A 21,686-nucleotide genomic window follows, 5' to 3' on the forward strand; every position below is an offset into this window, starting at 1 on the left:
CAAATAATGACACTCCGGTGTTGGAAATCCAAATTAAATTTGTAAGCGATGTCTTTCCAAAATTTCTGTGTGAGTAGTCCTCAAAATATTTCCAGAGAAAAAATAATTAATCCTTTTGAAATCCAACTGATCTGAGGAAAATTATAACTCAAAATCTGGCTACAACAAAATAACTTGACATAAGTGTAAAAAGCCCCAAACAACGAAATCTCTCTCTACGCATCAATATTAAAACTAACAAATGCGCAGTAATGGAAAAACCGGAATTGCGAAATTGAAGGGGGTGTCACGTGATCGTGGTTATGTCACGTACACCAAAAATGGCCCTGACGAAAACCAATCATTTTAAAGTAAAATAGACCTTGTTTACGAAGGTTGCTGCAAATTATGAAACAACGTCAGGATTTAGATCAACATCTGGTTTTTATTTTTTAAAAATGATCCAGGTCAACCAATTTTCTGAAAAATATCTTCTCCAGTGAATAAATTTACATTATAATAGCATATAATAGAATGAAAAATTTAAAACTGACAAACAATTAAATTAAAATAGATATGAATTAAATCAGATGTAACAGTAGGCACGGCACATATATACATTTTTTTCTACCTAGAAATAACTTTCTACATTTGGTCAAAGAATGTCAGTGAGTGCCAACAAGGAGGTCAAAAACTATACAATAGTAGTTGACTATTAGGAGCATTTTGGTATCTTCTGCGTGTCGTCGTATGTGTTTACTCAACTGCCCGCAGCTTTCAGTACAAGTGACACAAACTATTTGGTTCAGCGGGATAAAGGGTGCCTTTTGTATTTCCGTTCACAGCACGATTCAAACACACGTGGTTGAGTTTACACCTTCTGTTCTTGAGATACGGTATCAAATTCTTATCAGGAAATATACTTACAATCTAGATCTTACCTGAGTCTTTTACGGTGGACGTCAAGTGACAATGGCGATATCTGCTCTTCTTCTTGGTAATTAGTAATGTTTGTGCTTTCGTATGAAATTAAGTCACGTATTTCCGTGAATAGGAAACATGCTAGAATTCACTTATCTTAATTCTTTGGAAACTTTTTAGGTCACTTGACAATATGAATATCATATGCATTTTACACCAGTTAATCGCAAGTATTATTGTTCTTTTATTTAAATTGTGTATTGGAAATTTATCAACTGCCTCAAAGTTTGAAAATTAAACATGAAACGCAGTTTCTTGAAAACATACTAATTAAACGTGTTGCTCATACGTTCTGTAATTTCATACCAGAGAGATATAGAATAATGGTTGTTAGAATAACTATTTGACGAAGACAACGTTTGAAATATACTTTCTCTTGAAACGTATATTGAATCATTAATCATACTCTGTATCACTTACTGTTGTAATTTTTGTGTCTAAGATGGTATCCGTTTTTCAGCCTCCCTACTCCTTAGTGTGGAGGGACGCGGAAATAATAAACGGCAAAGTAAGTGGTTTTTATATCAGTGTTCGATTTCTTATAAGATCTGATGATAATAAACGAAATTATGAAAGATTAAGACTGTTACGACTCAATATTTATAAACTATGTAACAGAAAGAAAGCGTAACCAACACGTTTAATACAATCAACATATAATTTATTTTCCTAAGTTACAAAGTGAAACACTATGATAAGTTATATTATGAACGAAATCCCAAATAATCTTAAGCGTTCTATTACAACTATTACAAATGCAAACTTATAGAATGTTCGAAATGAATTTCACTAATCTTGAATGTGCTGATGTACTAATAGTCTTTATGTATCACAATGATGTAATCCAGAATGTCTTTAATACAGAACACACACATAATGAATTACTCCTTACATCACACTGCCCTAATTATTACATAAACTATTCTTCCTTCTGTGAATCCTTCTTTTCTTTTGCAGCCTTTTACGTTTCTCGTTTACCTTTTTGCATCGTTTTTATGGATATCCAATATATTATATACAATATATTATGCGGGAATAATGAATTATTCGACGAATTCGATTGTAGCGCACGATTATGCTTTGAAAATATGTATTCTTTCCAAAATAATGATGATTACATTGATGTACAGTAGTCTCGTTGTTTCGGATGATTCTTTTGATGTACATTTTCCTTATATGCTTATTTTGATGTACAGTGGTCTTAGATGGTAACTTTATTGTACAGTTATGTAAGACTGCTTAATGATTACTCTTGACCTATAGTTGTCTTAGATTATTACTTTTGTGGTTTTATTATCCTAATATTGTATAACAATCCGACATTGACGGCTTGCTTTCACTTTCAAATTACTAACAGAATGATCATACTGCAGTAGAAACATAAATTGATCGTGTGTTTACTAAATGTGCCTACTGATTGTATGCTTCTTTTCACACACACAACCTCTATCCCCATACTAACATGAGTACCTCTAAACTTTATTGTCAAAACAATTTATTTAAATGCTTTACATGACATGGATGTTTTTTAAATTTAATTAGTCAGTTACAAAATCTAGCATACCATTTAGTTTCTAAATGATGATAACTGATCGAACCAGATGTTTTCAAATACAAACGTTTAAATAACTTTTAACAAATTTAGGTGGACCAGACTGCTTGCATTGTCTCAAGGTCGCTGAAGCCCATGACTGCGAGGTTGTTGTAACCTGCGAGGCAGACGAGGTACGAAATTTAGGGTATATGTGTGGAATGTTGTTTGCGAGGCATAGGAGGTAATATATTCAGGGTATAAGTGTTCTATACTGTTTTGTTTGGCAATGGGGTGACGTATATCGGTTGTTATACCGCAGCAAATGTATAATTGTTTTTTTTTTATTAGCAACTAGTTAGATGTAAACAGTTATCAGCATCACCAGTATATACGACAACATTACCACCTATAATGAAAATATCACACAGTTACCTCTGTTTAAACATAAGTTGAAAACACAATCTTTCTTAACTACACCACAAGTGTGTTCTTTATGCCACAATGGTGTGAAATATTTCGAGTCTTAATCATATACTAATCTGCAATATGTTTTGTTTTTACAATAAATTTAGAGACATTGGCGTTAGATTTGAATATGTCTTCAAATAACTTTCAAATCCAGTCTTAGCCAGAAGTGAAAGGAATGTAATATGGTATTTATGTCACGTATATGCCATCTATACGCTTGTACGTCCGGCATTGACTATTACTAAAGGTAGATGATTAACATTATGATGCAAAGTACAACAAGAACTGCAATCATTTTATACGGAGAGGATTTAGCTGTTGTATTTTATCAGATGCAAATGTACCAGACATATTGAATATTTGGCTCAATAATTCTCGCAAACTCTGCAATAGTAGTATAAAATACTTTGAAACTAAACCTTCATGGATTATTGTTGACGTAGAGAATGAGAAGCAAATAAAAATATAGTTTGCAATGTAACAATATATGTTTTTGAGGAAATTGGTAATTTCCTTCACTTCGACATGAAACAAGAGGAAGAGAATAATATTTTTCAGTATTTAGATAAACATGTCAAATCAACTGAGATATTACAGTATTTTAGTCACGTGATAAGACAGTGATTATTGTAATGTATACATTTTCTTTCAGCAATGCTTTGTATTGTTTCAGGAATGTTTTAGAACGCAGTATATTACTCTTCAAGGACATATCTTTTACGACCTCGGATGCAAACCAAAACAGGTGTGTGCATCAATTCTTATTTAAATTTCTAAATAATTTGTAACAAGCATTTTCTTGGTTGAAATTGCAACATGTGACCCAGAAAACTATTAGTAATTAATTAGTGAACAGAACCAGAAAGGAACTACATACATATTCATATGCACATTCTGCGTGCTCTGGCAATATTTACTAATACTGACTAGAATACATTCCTTGAAATTCGTTATCACCTTTATGTCATAGGTTATTATGAGAACTGGACTTCATGGTTTACAGAATTAATGAAATAATGAATCTTGCAAATCGAATGTATAATATGCAACAGCGATGTTCGATTCGCTACAAATATGCATACAGTATATAAACGAATTCCAAATTGAACGAGTTTTGAATTCTGTAACATATAAAGTTAACGTCTTAAATGGATTGAAAATCGTTGACTTGTAGAAGAAGGCATTAAACTTTTATGAAAATCAATTGCCGTTTCGACAGATGTTTTCCAAACGATTAATGTTCGTAGTTGAAATCTGAAAATCTAATATGCTCAATATAAGTAGACCATTTTAAAGAAAGATTTTTAAATATTCTAAATACGTTCCTCTATAATGTAATTGTCTTCTCTAACGTTTTATGAAGGGAATGATTCTTGAAAGAAAGGGCTAGCTTTCCAAAGCCTGTTTGCTGTTTGAAACACATATAATCATCATCAGTTACGAATATTTTCCCTTTCTTATATTACCGCTATTAAAAAGGTACTCAGGGCCAATATATCATTCGCTGATTTTACCATTCTCAAACATTTCCGTGTGCTTCCATGATTTGTGGCAAATACATTCTAAAAGATCCATTCAACAAATTTCATGAAATTGGTACATCGACTGTGAAATAAAGTTTTGAAATGATGATTTCGTTATGAAATATAATTTCCCCATCCAGTATATAACCCACTCGGAATTTTAAGCTAGTTAAAACATCGTACATATCCACACAAGTCTGCGATATTGTGACCTTTTCAATATTGGTCCCCTCTATATACAAGGTTAACTTAAAACCGAGAAAAAAGACTAAACTAAGACAAATTTTTAAATCTGCATCATCTATTTAAATTTCTCAAGCAATAACATCAGGCACGTTAAATAAAACTGTCATGATGACACGTCTGAATAAATATATGGATGTACATGTAAGTGTATCAGAAAGGTATAAAGAGGTCACTCCATTGTGAATGCTTTCATACGAACGCTTTAATATATTAAGAAAGTGAAATAATTACAATATAATATATATATTTCACACTCACAGTAAAATATTACATGCTTGACAGTGGAACTTTCACGTTACTTTTTTGCCTTTAGATTTGCGACGCCATAGACAAATACGGCAAAAGGTCCCAAGACCAACATCAGAGAAGACAGCCGGACGGACGGATAACTCTTTGTGAAGAATGCTGTACTGGCGTCTTATGTAACAACAAAGCGTGTGACTCGTACAGTAAGTTTTGTAACGCAGAAACGGAGCAAACATTCAAAGAACAGAAGAAGAACTTATATAACTTTGAACCTAGTTCTTGAGAATGCAAATTCTTGGATTCATTGCGAAAGTATATCTTCATGCGTTACATCGTAACCTCATCCATCAATGGAATACTCACCTAGATTGGCCACAAAATAAATAGTGTGTTATATGAAACATTTACTGAGTTTTATAAATATTCACAAAGTGGTATATTCTTTAACTGATCAAACGATTATTCAGACCTTTCAAGTATGATAATAACAATTTAAACTAAACATATTATCGGAATACTTTATTTAAATAATCGCATTAGTACACGGCATATGTGTGATTTTTCATCAATCTCTGAAGGGATGTGTCATTAACTTTTCTAGTAAGCCCGAAAAACTTAACTGGCCCGTCTATTATTATCTAAATGTGTACTGCTCTGAAACATGTTAACTTCTAGTTTTCTTATAAATAGCGCAATTGTCAAGTATGTTATCAGCATAGGTTTTATCGATTTTATCAAACTACATCCTATTTAACTCCGACCCTGTTCACTATATCCGATTTTTATCAGTATTTCAGTAACGCAGATGCCTATGAATAAATCATGTCTTCAAAATATTTTACATACTGCACCTTTGAAATTACACTGGATTGTATCTCTAGTTAGAATGAATGAGTTTTACTTGTCGCCAGTTTCGGAGAAAAATTTGCGAGATTAACGATGCTGAAGTCATTGTAGTAGGCGTCATCTTCGTCGGCAAGATACTAACATTTTTTGGAAAATTTGAAATATTTTAATTCAATGTATATTTAAATAGCATCATAGACAATTTGCCGTTAACAAACTCTGCGTGATAGTTAGTCTTACTTCTTCAATAAAAAAAACATAAATTATTTACCAAATATCTACTAGGAAGTAATATATACACACGACAGAGCATCTACTAAAATACATCATACCTCATTGCCTGAGTAAGGCAGAGGTTACCAAGTTTTACGAGTCGAATCAATCACGTCTTGCTTCATAAAATGTCTTAATAATGAGTAGAAGCCCAGATCAGATTTTGCATGCTAATTAATTGTAAACTACGTCAAATAATTGGAATGAACGTATGTTTCAAAACAACCCGGTTAATTAAGACTTTACACTGAGAGATTAATCTTCGATTTATTTTATTTTTTAAAAATGTAGAAAGTACAATTTAGAATTTATTACTTACTCGATTTCAGCCGTTGTAATAAAGTTTGAACTATTCCGTTCATTTAATGATACCTAGAAGTAGAGTTCATATGTTTGGATTAGGATCTATTATGACTCTGAAAGCAATGATATTTGCTATATTTGCTTAAAGTTAACCATTACTTCTCCTACTTTAATCTAAAATACAGTATAATAAAATTATTTTTATAGAAAAATATTTTCATTTTTCTTTTGAAAATATTAAGCACCATGGCAACATAAATATGCATATTGTTATATCAGGCACATGCAGAAGTCAATCGGAACACCCTCAGCATTGCTTGTCATAAAGGTAGTTTTCCTTTTCGAAAAAGTAATGTTCTCTGAAGAGAGCAAGATTATTACGTTATATAATCAGGTGACGACATACTATATCTCGTTGTACATGGTAAATAGAAACAAACAGTGTGTGATTAACAATATATACGTCTGTCTATCTTAGATATATTTTTTATTCCACATGTAATGATGTAGTGTACAGGTGTCAAGAAACAGATCGTAAACTACTGTTTGTCATTTTTTTATTTTCCTCTGGAATGTAGGAGATGAATCCATCTCCTACATCTGAGCTACATTGTGTTACATATATATTATGTGTTTGACCTTTGTCCGTGATTGAGGGAAGAGCTTTTGCCTACCTGACTATTGTCATTATATTTTTATGATATTTACTAAGTTTGAGTTCAAGGCTAACCTTGTTTGCAAGCTTAGAATGTTCTCGAAGAAAGGAATTTAGTGGAATTTTCCATCGGAATTTGGGAATTCCAGAACAATCTATTGCATTGTAGGTCAACTGAAGTCAGTATATAAAAGCTTATTTATAAACAGCTATTAATTCCTATTTTGTATCAGTCATTTGCAATCTACGGTTTTATGACTGTATTAAAATATAATAAAAATTTAAAAGTGCTCATTGTTTCAGACCAATCACTACTTTGGGATTATTGTGAACTCAGTCAGATACATTTTGGATTGTATTATTGAATTATATCAGAACATTCGAGATTATTGGAAATCATTCGGAACAGTCTATACATTTGAAATTTCTACCTATTGAAAAGACAAATGTTGCTAAAACTGACAAGTAAATAAGTAAAAAAGAATACTATTGACTCAAACGAAGTTTACTTATTACCCAAGAACCAGTGAAGAATGGACAACTGATATTCATAGTTACAATTTCTTTTATATCTTTTTCAGATGGCGCTCGTGAGTATTGTAGATTTTATATACCTGTGACCTTGTTAGAAACCATATAAAATTTTCTTTGCCTTGCTTTTATTTTAATATTTTCTATTTACGTTTCTTGGTTAGTGTTTGTTTTTTCTCTATGTGAATTTTGTGCTTGTGAGTATCTGACCTGAATGTATTCTTTAAACTGCATTCATATTTTCTCAAAAGATATACTGCCTTTGCGTCAGGGATATTTCTCTGTAGATTTGGTATCGATTTTTCCATCATGAAGTATTAAACCGTGGGGAATATTCTCAGATTTAAGCTAATAAATACCAATGAAGAAAGATAACATGTTAAGTTTGACATTTAGGCATCGGAAAAATAGCAATCCCCTTTTCACCGAAATCATGTTGATATTTTAGATCTTTTGTGCCATACACAAACCAAACATAGTGCCCATTATATTTTAAAGATAAGAATTTAATATCTAACTATATGCATAGCACATATTCTGCAAACCTGACTGTCTCAACCGTAGAAAGGGAATTTGAGACATACGTTCCACCAGCGTTAAACATAGATAGGGTTGAATTTTCTGTAAATAATTTTATTTACAAAAATCATTTGAAATCTCGGAACGAATTAATACATTTGTTTCAGCGTGTGTTTTTCTGGGACTAAATAGTATCATCATCGTAATTCCTGCACGAATAATATTACAGATCGTCACATCACTGCTGCTGATATTTTATTCTCTGTGGCAGCTTTTGCTCGAGAATAATGTATACAGGCAGAGTAAGTCTAAGAACAATATATACTGGTCGCGAATATTTTATACTAATTACTGCAGTAAAAGTTGATGCATATAGTATAATAAAAGACTTTATGAGTACATATGATTCTGGGAATAATATGTCTGATCAGTGGAGTGTACTTAACGTTTCAAAAACCATTAAATCCCTGTTTCGCTTAAAGATATCATACATATACCTACAAATTGGCCCAATAGATATTTCATGACTTTTTAAACATGTATTCCGAGTGTATTGATAGATTGATCAACTCAGGAATTAACTTAGAGCAGCAACGCGGTAAACTTGTTCAGTAGTATAAACAAAACCTCTAAAAGTAAATCTATACGATATTTTGCAAGAAAAGTAAAGTTACTGACTTTAAAAAAATATAGTATATAGTTGTAATAACGAAAAAAGTGAATACCGTAATTATGACGAAATTGGAACAGGAAGAGAATATAGTAGCCTAAGTAGTGCCGATCATCAATAACAAACTAATTAGATAGATTCCTTTATATATAGAGTCATTAAAGACAACTGTATATGAATATGGGAACGTTTTCGACGATGAAGATGACAAGCCAATAGCGCAATATCAAGAGTTTTTGCGAATAGCAATGTATATGCGAATACATAGAAACAGTGGAGCCAATATACAAGCAAACGGGGTCCCGAGTGGCCAAGTGGTCTAAAGCGCTCTCCGCTACGGATCACTGCCATCTCACCTCTGTCTGCACTGGTTCGAGTCTCAGATTCAGCAAGTGTGGGTATGTGAGAAAGCTTGCCAGTAGCTTCTCATGGGTCGGTGGTTCTTTCCAGGGTTTTCCCAGGTTCTTCCTTCACCATTAATAACTGGCCGCCATGTATAGCCTATCGTATGCTGAAAAATGGCGTTAAACCCTACAACAACAACTGCAAGCAAACCCGCGCGTGTTGTTAACGCGTGAAAACCCGTTTACGCTGTAGATTATGGAAATGGTCTTGCGTCATTGCTCGTGGAGTATGTTCAAGCGAACGAAAGGTGGTCTAGGCTTTGTCTGCGTCTGCTGCACCAATTGCTCAACAATGTGCAGTGTGAAACATGGGTAGGATAAAAAAACGATGCTGCGGATCCATTTAAAATCTGGGAATGCGATGTTTCAATAAACTCGAGACCCACTACAACAATTAGTAACTCTACAACCAAAGACTGGACCAGAGACGATTACACTACCATTAAGAGCGACAATGTCAGCACTGGTCAGTAAATTCCTCGATGAAGCCGCTCAACAACGTTTATCTATGTTGGTCAACGATCTGGCGGAACATGCACATTTCATTTCTCTCGATAATCACATAATCGCACCAAAGCGGTGTCTGAGGTTGTTATGGCACATAAGTACTTATCAAGGCATCAGTTCACCACAGTATGATGCTGTAGCATTTCAAAAGGGAGACCATCTCAACGCTCGACTAAAAGCTTAAACGGCCAACAAGGAACCCACTGCATGCATTTCGCTTAACTATCATGCTGCTTGTGTTTAAATACCTTGACAAACGCCAAGATTTTGACACGGGCTTGCAGATATCCCAGCACGATTTTCTTACGTTGTATTCGATTTGTTACGGTAACTTAGAACATCTGGTCTTGATTAAACAATCCATCGTGGACATGTACTTCAAAACAGAGGCGTAGCGGGGGGGGGGGGGGCAGGGGGGTACATATGTCCCCGGGCGCCAAGGTACAGGGGCGCCAAAATGAGGCTTACAACGTTACATTATAATAAGTAAACAAGGGTAATATTCAAAAATGTGATTAAACGGGGAGGGGGCTGGGGCGCCAATTTTATAGTTCGTCCCCGGGCGCAAAATATCATAGCTACGCCTCTGCTTCAAAGCACTCGGCCTCGAGTACAGACGCCTTCCTTTAATCCTCTTCTATAAAACTGGTGTTGCTGCGCTTGCGTGGTCGAATAAGGGTTACTGAGGCGCCTATAGCACATTTATAAAATTCGTAAATGACCTTGTTACATTTGTAAATAATAACGTCATTTCGCGAAGTAAAGGTTGGACTTAGCCCTTACTAGCTTGCGAAAAACAAAAGCACAATACGAAACGTTGGCGGGGTCATTACTGACTTGCTTTGCAAACTCACAGCATAAAGGTGCGACAGTAAGTATCATACTTGGTTATCAGAACCGGAAGTAAATGTGCGTAGAGTCGGATGGTAATGTTAAAACTGATCATCAGCATTATAGCTTTTTGTCACCAATCTCACGCATTGAAAGACCGTGCAATGTTGTTTCCCATCTCTACACAGATACGGTATCACCATAATTAGTTTACGGATATGAAATTTAGGTTGAAGGGGGTTGTTTTTAAGATTCGATTTATTGTTGCAGCTGACCCGTTATGCAAGGATTGATAGTGATTTAGATCCAATTGTTGACGAATAGTAGCTTCAAAATGTTGCTACTAGACTCCAGATGCACTTATATATAATTTTGATAAGGTTCGTATAGAAATAGACCGATGGGACCACGCTCATGCACCACTAACACCTCCAAGAGATCTTTGAATCATTTCATTAGGATGTTCTAATGCTCAGTGTTTGACTATTCAACCGGGTGCATAAACACACAGTGATTGTTTCAACAACAACAAAGTGACATTCACCGACAAATCTACCAAGGTTGTATTTCGGATTGATTATGTTGCACCGACATTAAGTAAACAAAACGACAAGTCTTCTTGACATTTATTCATTAAGGACGCAATTGAACGGGTATGAGGCCTTGGACAAACTCTAGAACGGCAGTTTGAGACACTATTCAATGGCGTTATTGAATTGTTTATGCTTGAACGCAGTGTTAGGCCTCCAACATGAACAATTGTCGGAGACAAATATTCATCGTGCAGAGTACAGCATGCACGAGTAAAAAAGAGAAATGGGTCAGAAATGCATGCTGCGACTCGACTCGTGAGTCTGGACAGGGTCAGTCTGTCAAGCACATATACTATACTATCACATTAATACTATAAGAATTATGATAGGCCCTCAATGTTACAAAGGCGATAGAATAGTCGAAGTGGAACAGCAGGTGCGAGATGAAACAGTTAAGAGAACCGCATTTCTCGTGAAATATAAACGATTATGACCTGCACTGCTTGTAAAACAATCTCGTCACGGCTGCATTTGCCATACATGTCATTCAAAACATAATTCGGGGGCACAAAGTAGTCTCACTACTATCAGTAAACTGTAGTTGAGATCCATCGAAGATATGATAATTAGCGTTGGTGAGTTTGATATCGTGGAAAACAACCGTCGACTACGAATATAGACATAGGATCTGGGAGAGCCAAAACAAAGAGCTGATGGACAGACAGTGAAACTCGAATAACTGTTTGCATGTTTGCCGTTCTATACTAATCATTTTGTAAGTAAACTGGCCCGAATTCTGGAGCTAAATTATAGTAACTTTATTTACTCGCATATTTATGGAAAATGTTCACCCTGGGCTTGTATACACTTGCTTGAATCATTAATTTGCGTGTTATTCATGTGATTCCAATGTTATAGAAGGCTTTGATCTATATCAGGGACCTATATCATTGGCAATAAGGATTTCTCTCGTTGGATGTTCTCCCATTTTTCGTTGACCTAATGTTAATGTCCATCGACTATCCTCGTGTCCCTAACCTCAAGTTCATCATTATGTTTCACGATTACAAACAAGGCCCCTAAATGTGTTCATATTAATTTGATTAGAATTTAAAGGATATAAAGTGTTTTTTTCAGTAGGATTCTGACTTTTCATATTAATAGGATTCAAAGTGTTCATTTTAAAGGGATTCTAAAACTTTATAACATAAGCATTACCATCACTGTATAAATAGGAAGAAAAATATCGTGTACACGCTGAAGACGTTAAGAATGTATGCATGCAGTCTTACAACATTACTGAGATTTAACAAAGTATAAATCCGGTGTTTTTGTTGGCTATTTTAGATCGGTGAATGGATTAGTCTCTATACCAGGGTTGCACAACCCCCCGGCTCGCGAACGCGTTTTGTCCGGCCTTCAGGGCAAATTAAAACGACACAGAAATCTGACGAGTGAACAGTAACTATATTAAAGAAATTAGCATTTGCGGTACTCGAGTGGTCTTAGAAAATCCAATCTGGACCTTAGGCCGAAAAAGGTCGTGCACTCCAGCTCTATACTATTTATAGTAATTGTTTAGTCTACACTTCCTTTCATTGGCCAATGTGAAATTGATTAGTCTTACACTTATTTGCCTTTTAATAAAATGATTAGACTTACCATCAATGGCCAATCCAATACAATAATTATACTTAACATCATTGGCTAATTCAATAAAATGATTATACTTAATACCAATGGCCAATCCAATAAAATGAGTATACTTAACATCAATGGCCAATCCGATGAAATGACTTACTATAATTGGCCAATTCCATATAATGATTAAAATTACTATCATTGGCCAGTCCGATACAATGATTACACGTACAATCATTGCCCAATCCGATGAAATGACTTGATATCATTGGCCAATCCGAAACAATGATTTCGGAATTAATTCGTGTCAGAAGATCCATATTGCTTGTTCTCTGAAAGTGTAATGAACATCGTAAAGAATCATTAAAACATCACAAGGGAAATCTTTTCAGAGGAGAAATCTAATTATTAATTTTCAAACTTGTTCGACGCTTCGTTGTTCCTATTAAAATAGGAACGAAATCAAAGAACCCCATAGAAGGCACGCGAGTCATCACGCCGAATGAAGCCAACTATTTCAGTCTGTATATGGTGACACCCATGATGAGAATACCTATGCAAGATAAGACCTCAAGTCCACTTTTGCTAATATTGTACTTGTTCTCATTAAACACATATGGATGTCTCATGGACGATCTGATTGTCATATTCAATCACAGTTATTTGGCTGTTCAAATGTCGGTTGTCTTCACACGCCATGTGAGGATACGTCGAGCATTAACTATTTAGCGTGGATGAGTTCGACACCGCGGAAAACAACCGCAATCCCGAATGTAATGCCCTTGAGAAGAATTTACTTTTCTTTTGTATACGCAATTATTCTCTCAAATATTATATTTTAAATATTTGCTTGTATCACCATAACGAGTATTAGAAGATTTCGACATTTGAGACTGTTCATCCAAAACAACTTTCGTTGATTTGGTTTGTAAAGAATGAAACAATTCACGTGTTTGTTTCTGCACAAAACATAATTCAATTAGATTAAATTGTAAGACGTTCATGCGCAGATCACTGTTGTTTTTCATGTTTCATGCAAATAATCCATGATTCCATTCTGAATTTGTACATGTTGATGTACTGATAACTCAATGTATTGTTCAGTATTTTTCAACCATTTAAGAATGACACCCATTATCGTGACATGATTATTTTCAAACCACAAGAATTACTGATTACCACATACTATAAATACTGAATTAGATTTTGTTTAATTCGCAGACGTGTATCCAGAATCCAATAACAGAATATGCTACGCATGTTCTGGGGAGCAAGCCGTGGAAAAGCCAGGCGATTGTGAGATGCTTACAGTGTGTGGTACACATGAGGTAACGCATCCTCTCAATTTATTTTCTCTCGCCTGCATTAGCGTACAAACAAACAAACAAAAAACAAAACAAAAAAAAAAACCAAACAAACAACTGTAAATAGTTTCTGTCGAAGACGACAGGACAATCACTATAAAGACTTGGTCGAGATATGTTTGACAGTAAAGTAAAACTAACATGGCACGTTTCTCTGACCAGACAATATATTGGAAAATTGGCACATTCTTAATGAATTGTTCAAGCGCAGTTTGTATCAGCAGTCATAAACCCAACAGATCTAGATGGGATCTTGTTGTTAGTCTTATATTATTGTTTCTATCTATACCTCATTTTGTCAGTACATAATCGGCTTTACGTAACGGCCAGTATAACTGGTGGAGGAAGAAAGGGGAAAATTTCGGAAGAACCCACGGGTAGCTACTGGTATGCTTTCTCATATACCCACATAGGCTGAGCCAGAGACTCAAACCCATTCAGACAGAGGTGAGATGGGAGTAAACGGTAAAGTCGAGCGCATTAGACAACTCCGGAACCAGTTATTAGATTGAAGAAAAATAATCACTTATCATATCCATGGTAGAAAAGAATAAATCAAAATTTGTACGAAGATTTTATAAGAAGCATCTAGATCAGCTAATATCGCATGATGTGGCGAAACAAAAAATAGAAATTATTAGTTTCTAACTGCAGAAAGGAACTACTTATGTATTCATACGCGCTATATGTGTACCTTAACAATGTAGGTCTGTTATTTATTTCATTAATTTCGTTACTAACTTAATAAAAATTGTAATTACAATAACTCAGCTTTCATATCCTACAAGATTCCACAAGCCTCGAAAAGCGATTACATTTGATGAACTGACACCCATCATTTCAGCAACTGCTTTTCATTACTTGTAAAATCGATTTTTGGGCTTGATATCTTTGTTTTTAGATCCGATATGATTAAAATGTACTGACGTTTTAGGTCTTCATACCAAGTTTCCTGGTTGAAGTCACCTTTTTAAGAAGCTCAAACCTAACAATTTTATTTGAACAAAGTGCAAAGTGCAAACATAGTTATAAACCGTTTGGGGAATATTTTAGACATACGAAACTCATATCCATAAAATGATATTATTGAAAATGCATGAAAATAAAGTTTAGAGATCGTATTTTACTTCATTATTTGATAATGCACAAAATTTAAACAAGTAACATGCACAACTCGAAGTAGATTAATGTAATAAGTCCTTTGTAAACTTTCCAGCAATGTTTCAATACATATGGTCTAACACATGAGTTGGAATTACGTTCTTCCATGGGTTGCATATCAGATCGGGTAAGGTGTTCTATCTCTCTCTTTCTCTGTCTGTCTCTCTCTTTCTCTCTTTCTCTCTCTCTCTCTCGTGGAAAATCTTGAGCGATGTATGACCAAGCATAATTTGGCAGATTAAGCATTCTGCTGCGGAAACCCGATGTGATATCAGTAATATTTTCATACTGAAAACTTTGCTAAAATACACCTTTCTTGGTATATTTTATATGAGGTGTCTATTTTCTCCTAACTGTGCAAATTTGGTCAAATCTTTAATAATCATTCACCAAAACGTTTATAGACAATTGATAACAAGGTACTTTTATCAAAATGTATGATATAACGATCCGTACTTTGTAAATTATGTATATGCAAGCAAATATAGCGTTAAGAATACGTACTCTATCATATAACGTGTAAGAGATTCTGGATTGTTGTGAAAATTAGCTGTCTCGAAATACACATTTTTACAAAATCCTCTATTGCTATGGTGGTTGTTGAATCAAGTTCCATCCATACCTGCCTAGACGTCTGGTCAAACTGCACAAGATATATATATATATATATATATATATATATATATATATATATATATATATATATATATATATATATATATATATATATATATATATATATATATATATATGTTTCCGCATGTAACACTGGCAGATCAGGGTCCTTGTTGTATGTTCTAATGATAACACCTAACACACTGCATACACCCAGAGCTGCAAGGGCATTATGTAGGGGTGGTCCTGGATCTTTTGCATCAAGCGTCTGGATCATACTTCCACGTGAAACCGTAATCATAACCCATTAAGAGTTACAAATGATCAAATAGACGGCATATGTAAGACGATAAACGTAAGCACTAAAAATGTATGTGCATTCTTTTGGATTGATACAAATTTTACTTTACTCTCTATCTCACCGATGCATAGGTTCTTGATCGATCACACGGCTAGAAAGAATATGGAATTTTAACATTAATTAGCAGTAAAATCAAACTTCAAAATTCATGTTTTATGTATCCATTTTGAGTAAACCATCGAACACGTAAAGATTGTAAGAGACAGGTACCCTGGGAAAATACATAGTGCTTTGTAGTTATAAGTGGATGTGCTTTGTAATTTTGTAAGTTTATACACATATACCTATATCTATTAGGAAAGAACCAGTCAAGTATATACCATATCATTACTTTCTGACCAATCTGTCAATTCAATTGTCCGTTGGCTATTAAACTATGTTTGCAATGCGTCACGTTTTTATTTATTAATATTAGTTACAATATTTGAAAGCTTACATGTTTATGTACATGCAGCCTCTGTAAATTTTGATAACGTTTTCCTAAGCTATCTTTATTGAGAGCAATGCGAGGAATTTCAGGATGGTGTTTTATAAATTTCTCTGAGCGATAACACTCTATTATAGTTGTAAATTACTTCTGGTTTGCTTAGCCTTGTCTTAGTGTTATGTGTTTAGGATCGAATAAACAGCAACACAAGAAAGAATGAAAACAATACGCTTTGAAAAATTTAACAAATCATTTTTTTTCCGCTGGAAAAACACTATAAGAATGAAAAAATAAGAACTTACGGTTTTAAGAATCAAATCCAAAAATAATCCAAGAATAATCCACGAATCAAATTTTGGAAGTCCTAATAATAAAATGTTCTAATGAATTCAAATTCGAGTCCCAAATTCGAGACGAGGAATCCAAGATGGAAGACGATGACGTATACTGTAGCTGGTATTGTGCTGTTGTGTCTACAGTTCTGTGTTATTCACAAACAATAATCCGGTGTTTGAATTTCCCAATAAAATTTAATGAAATGTCTTTGTCCAAGAATCCTGTATGAGCACTCATATATTTCCAGGAAAAAAGAACGAATCCAAATAATTCGAATAAACATTTAAATATAATTACCAAACTGGGCACGAACAGTCGAACACCCTGACGTCAAATGTTTTAAGCCCAAACTGAGAAATCTTGATATAGACATCGATATAAAACCTGACTATTGCGCAATTTCGAAAAACCCAGAATTGTGAAAGAGACGCTGTCTACATATGAAAAATCACTTACTCTTATTATGACATTGATAAGAACCAATCATTTTACTCTGAGAATAATATAAAAATAAAAAGTTGTTTACTTCTCTCACTGATTTCTGAATTAAGGTCGGGAATTAGGTAATCTTTAGGTGTTTACAAATGAACGTCCAAGGTCGAACTATTTTCTCGAAAAATATGAGTTCTTAGCAAACAAAACTACATTATTTTGACATATAATGAAATTAAAAATAAAAAGATTTTAAAACTTACAAACAATTATATTAAATCAAACATTAATTAAATCCAATATACGTAATATTAGTATATTGTTTTTGCTTTTGTTAGTGTCTAACTGACATTAGCTTGATAAAATATTCCATGTGGAAATGTATCAATTTTGATCTACCTTCTTAGGCTTGCAACGTAATGTACACATCAGGTGGTCCTAATGTTGGACATCCGAATACTTCACTGTTTCTGCCGTATATGCCCGTTGTTCAGCACAGCTCAAGTAATTCTGGACGAGACGTAAGAGAGATTTATGAGCCAAATCAGATAAACAGGGACAACCGAGATATGTTCTTCGTTCAGATCCGGCGTGACTTTAGCTCGATGTTCATGATCACATCATGCGAATACTGCTGTAATGATAGCTACTGCAACAATAAAGAATGTGTGACTGGTTTGTTTGTTTGACTGTTTTACACTAGTTTTCCGTATCATGCATTATGTTTAGAATATCAAATTAATTTTACTGGATAAATGTAAAAAAAATTCTATTGAAGTGAATAGAAAATGGAAGCTATTACAGAATATATGAAGCAAAAATCAATGAGTATATGATCCGTTCAATGGGAAATAGTTTAGACAAGGAAAAAGATTGCAAAGTACACGAGAGAACACAATTCATGATTGTAAAATGGGGTACATCTAATACGGTATCTTGGGTCACAGCCATCAGTTCAAAATAAAAGGCATCTACAAGAAATTAAAGAATACATAATTTTTTAAAATACATATTGGGAAGTAGATTATTTACCTTTAAATGGTTGCTTTTAATAATATGAAACGTGATGTGCATCACTGAGATAATGTACAGAAGCTGCCTTTAGGTGTGTCATGTGACTTATGAAGAACCTTTCCAAAGTTTGAAACATTTGGCAAATAATAAGCACTTTAGACACCAAGCTCTTGCGACAGGTACAGCTAAAGCTGGAGTACAGATCATAATTCAAGCAGTTACCATGGTAACCACAAATGGTCACGAAAGGGTACAACATTTGTTAAACGTGATAATAGAGAATATTGACTCCGGAGATTGACAAAATGGAGAAAAAGGGGTAAAAAGGCAAACATACAAATAGGAGAAATAAATGATAGAAAAGAAAGAAAATTCATACTAAACAACGGGTATTGCCGAAACGCTGTGGATTTCATGAACCTAAATTTCACTAATACTATCACACGATATCACCTTTTTGATTGTTTTAATTTGGATGCACTTTGTTTGAAATTGGACATCTGGGTTAATTGTCCATCTTATCAATTACGGCCACAACCACCCCAACATATTTTGGTGATGCTAGGTCGATAAAACCATGATAGACACTACCATTATATGCAAAAGTATCAAACATGTAGACAAAACATTCATTTCTCAGACTAATATTGACATAATCTGCAGATAGTGCAACCCCTTTCACTAGTTCACTGACATAGCATAGCACGATGTATGAGAACTGGCGCGTTCTAACCTGGAACCTCAGAGGTGCAAAGCACGTATATACAGCATCTAACGGGGTGTCGATATAATAAGTTGGTATAAAAATATAGTTAGAAGGTATTTAACGTAACATTTCTTATATACAAAGGATTTACAGTAACGCAGAAATCGATACCTACTGCTACAACGATGATGTCGACAAAAAAAATCGATGCAAACTGGTTTGTCAACATCAACAACGATGGCAGTGCCTCTGAGGACAGCCACCATGATTTCAACAACGATGTCCATGCCATCAACAAAACCAACCTTGACCACAAGTATAGAGTCAACAATACCTCAGCCATCAAGTAAATTACAAAATTTTGCTTGAATTACAAGTTCTTGGTCTGAAATTCTAAGGTGCATAGGCCAGCTCAATTAAGGCTAGAGGCAATTTTATCCTTTAAATATCCTAATTTGTTTTCTTTCATGTGATACGTTAAAGAGCATAAGTTTTTGAAAGATTATAAATGAAAAGAAATTTAAAAAAGATAGCGCCTAATCTTTAGAAACTCTAAGAGCTTTACAACATTAAACAACACCTATAACATTAAAAAACAAAAACAAATAATGATATGATTACAAAAAACACACACCATGAAATTGTAAAACATAAAAACATGCTGAAAATATTTAAGGTAGAAAACATTATTAGGTCTTTAAGTTTGCTCTTGCAGTCGAAATAGGTGAGTTTTAAGAGCACTCTTGAACGGAATCACTGTGTCTTTGTGTTCAAGTTCAGTTGGCAATTCGTTCCACGTTGCTGGGCCCTGGTATGCAAAAAGACGTTGTCCATATGACTCCGCTTTCATAGTGGGAATAATGAGTATACGATCGCCAGAAGAGGAGCGTAAGTATCTTGCTGGTGTGTACACATGGGTGAGGTCTGATAGGTATGTTGGCTAAAGTCCGTTAGTGAAACGTAGCACAGATTACAAATTTTGTGTTTGATTCTGGATCGAATGGATAGCTAGTATATAGTGTAGAGTTCAGAGCGGCGAGGAGGTGTGCTCTGATCGTGGTACTCTAAGGATGATCCGAGCAGCTGTGTTTTGAACTTTTTGAAGTTTCTGGAGTAGATATTGAGATGAACCAGACAGAACTGAGTTACCATAGTCCAGTCTTGAAAGTACAAACACTAATGTTAAGGTACAAACACTAATATTAACGTAAAAACACAACTATTAACCTATCCAGACTACTATTAGGGTACAGAAACAAAATATGATTGTTATGGTTGGTGGTATATGAAACGAGGATTCCAAATATTTCACACAAAGCGATATTTATTCCTGGAAGTAACATATCGTCATATTATGTTTAGTGTAATATAAACATTTTGCGCAGATTTATCGCAAGGGATGTTGTTTGTATCCTCCCACAGTTGCACAGAAACAGAAACAGAAATTCGAGTTTTTGTTGATCTATTATTGCAAATCCGAATCAAAGCCTGTCGATCAGCTTGCTCCCGATAATGATATCACCATGCAGCTCGGATGAAGACAGAAGACCATTGAGAAGATATTAAAATTGCTTAAAATGAGGTGTAATCAGGTGTCGTCTCGCACAAAAGGCCATGCTGCTATGTGTTTATAAAGCATTAATAATCTATACATTTTAATATATATATATATATATATATATATATATATATATATATATATATATATATATATATATATATATATATATATATATATATTAGGTTAGAAACAAGACCAGAAACATGATCCAATTTCAAGTGCATTTTGCTTTACTGAGGTTCCGGTCTTGAGGGGTTCCACTTTTTTGATAATGTTCTGTAACGCATTCCCACGCACCCACCCGCCACTCTTCAATGTCTGCATAGTAAAGAAACGGCCTGAGCACAATATTTAAACTTAAATTATAACAATAACATAGACCAAATGTGACCGAGTGATCATCATAAGCGTTCGCCTGTACAGATCGCTCACATTTCACCTCTCCCCGAGGTATGCATCTCAAATGTCCCCGCCGTGGTGTGTGTGTGTGTGTGTGTGTGTGTGTGTTTGTGCGTGTGTGACTGGATTTTTAACGTAGCGTTAACAATTTGTTAGTCATATGGCTACGATGTCTGCAGTGTGGCAGTTTATTGTACATGATGTCCCACCCAGTCACATTATCCTGACACCAGGCCGACCAGTCCTAACACTAACCTTTTAATGCTGAACGCCAAGCTAGGCATCTGCAAATAGCATTTTTATAAGTCTTTGGGATGACTCGGCATGGGTTGGAACCCTCGACCATCCGTATTCGAGGCGGGCGCTCTAACCACTTAGTCCACCGGAGCCGTACGTGGTATGTGAGAAAACTCGGCAGTTGTTCCTTATGGGTCAGTGGTTCTTTCCGTGGTTCTCTAGGGTTTCTTCTCCACGAAATATGCTGGCCGCCATGTATAACTATCCTGTGCTTAATTATATAGTTAAACCCACAAAACGATAGAGTAAAACAATAATAACCAATCGGAAGATTCATCTTAAAATGAAAATAGTGCAGGTACAAACCTAAAGAAACGTATGTT

At 34.6% G+C, this 21,686-nt stretch overlaps 1 protein-coding gene across 1 annotated transcript; it reads left to right on the top strand.

Annotated features, from left to right (window-relative positions):
* The first annotated feature begins 797 nt into the window (after positions 1-797).
* LOC149780066 (uncharacterized) lies at positions 798-18,075 on the top strand. The gene is made up of 8 exons (XM_089937461.1): positions 798-976; positions 1,421-1,468; positions 2,606-2,685; positions 3,636-3,707; positions 5,045-5,180; positions 13,912-14,018; positions 15,271-15,342; positions 17,794-18,075. Exons 1-8 carry the CDS (start codon positions 952-954, stop codon positions 18,073-18,075), a joined length of 822 nt encoding a protein of 273 aa, XP_089793587.1. The 5' UTR covers positions 798-951.
* The last annotated feature ends 3,611 nt before the right edge of the window (positions 18,076-21,686 follow it).

This window comes from Sinohyriopsis cumingii, chromosome 16 (assembly GCF_028554795.1).
Source record: "Sinohyriopsis cumingii isolate HCF-2022 chromosome 16, ASM2855479v2, whole genome shotgun sequence".
In the NCBI taxonomy this organism is placed as follows: domain Eukaryota; kingdom Metazoa; phylum Mollusca; class Bivalvia; order Unionida; family Unionidae; genus Sinohyriopsis; species Sinohyriopsis cumingii.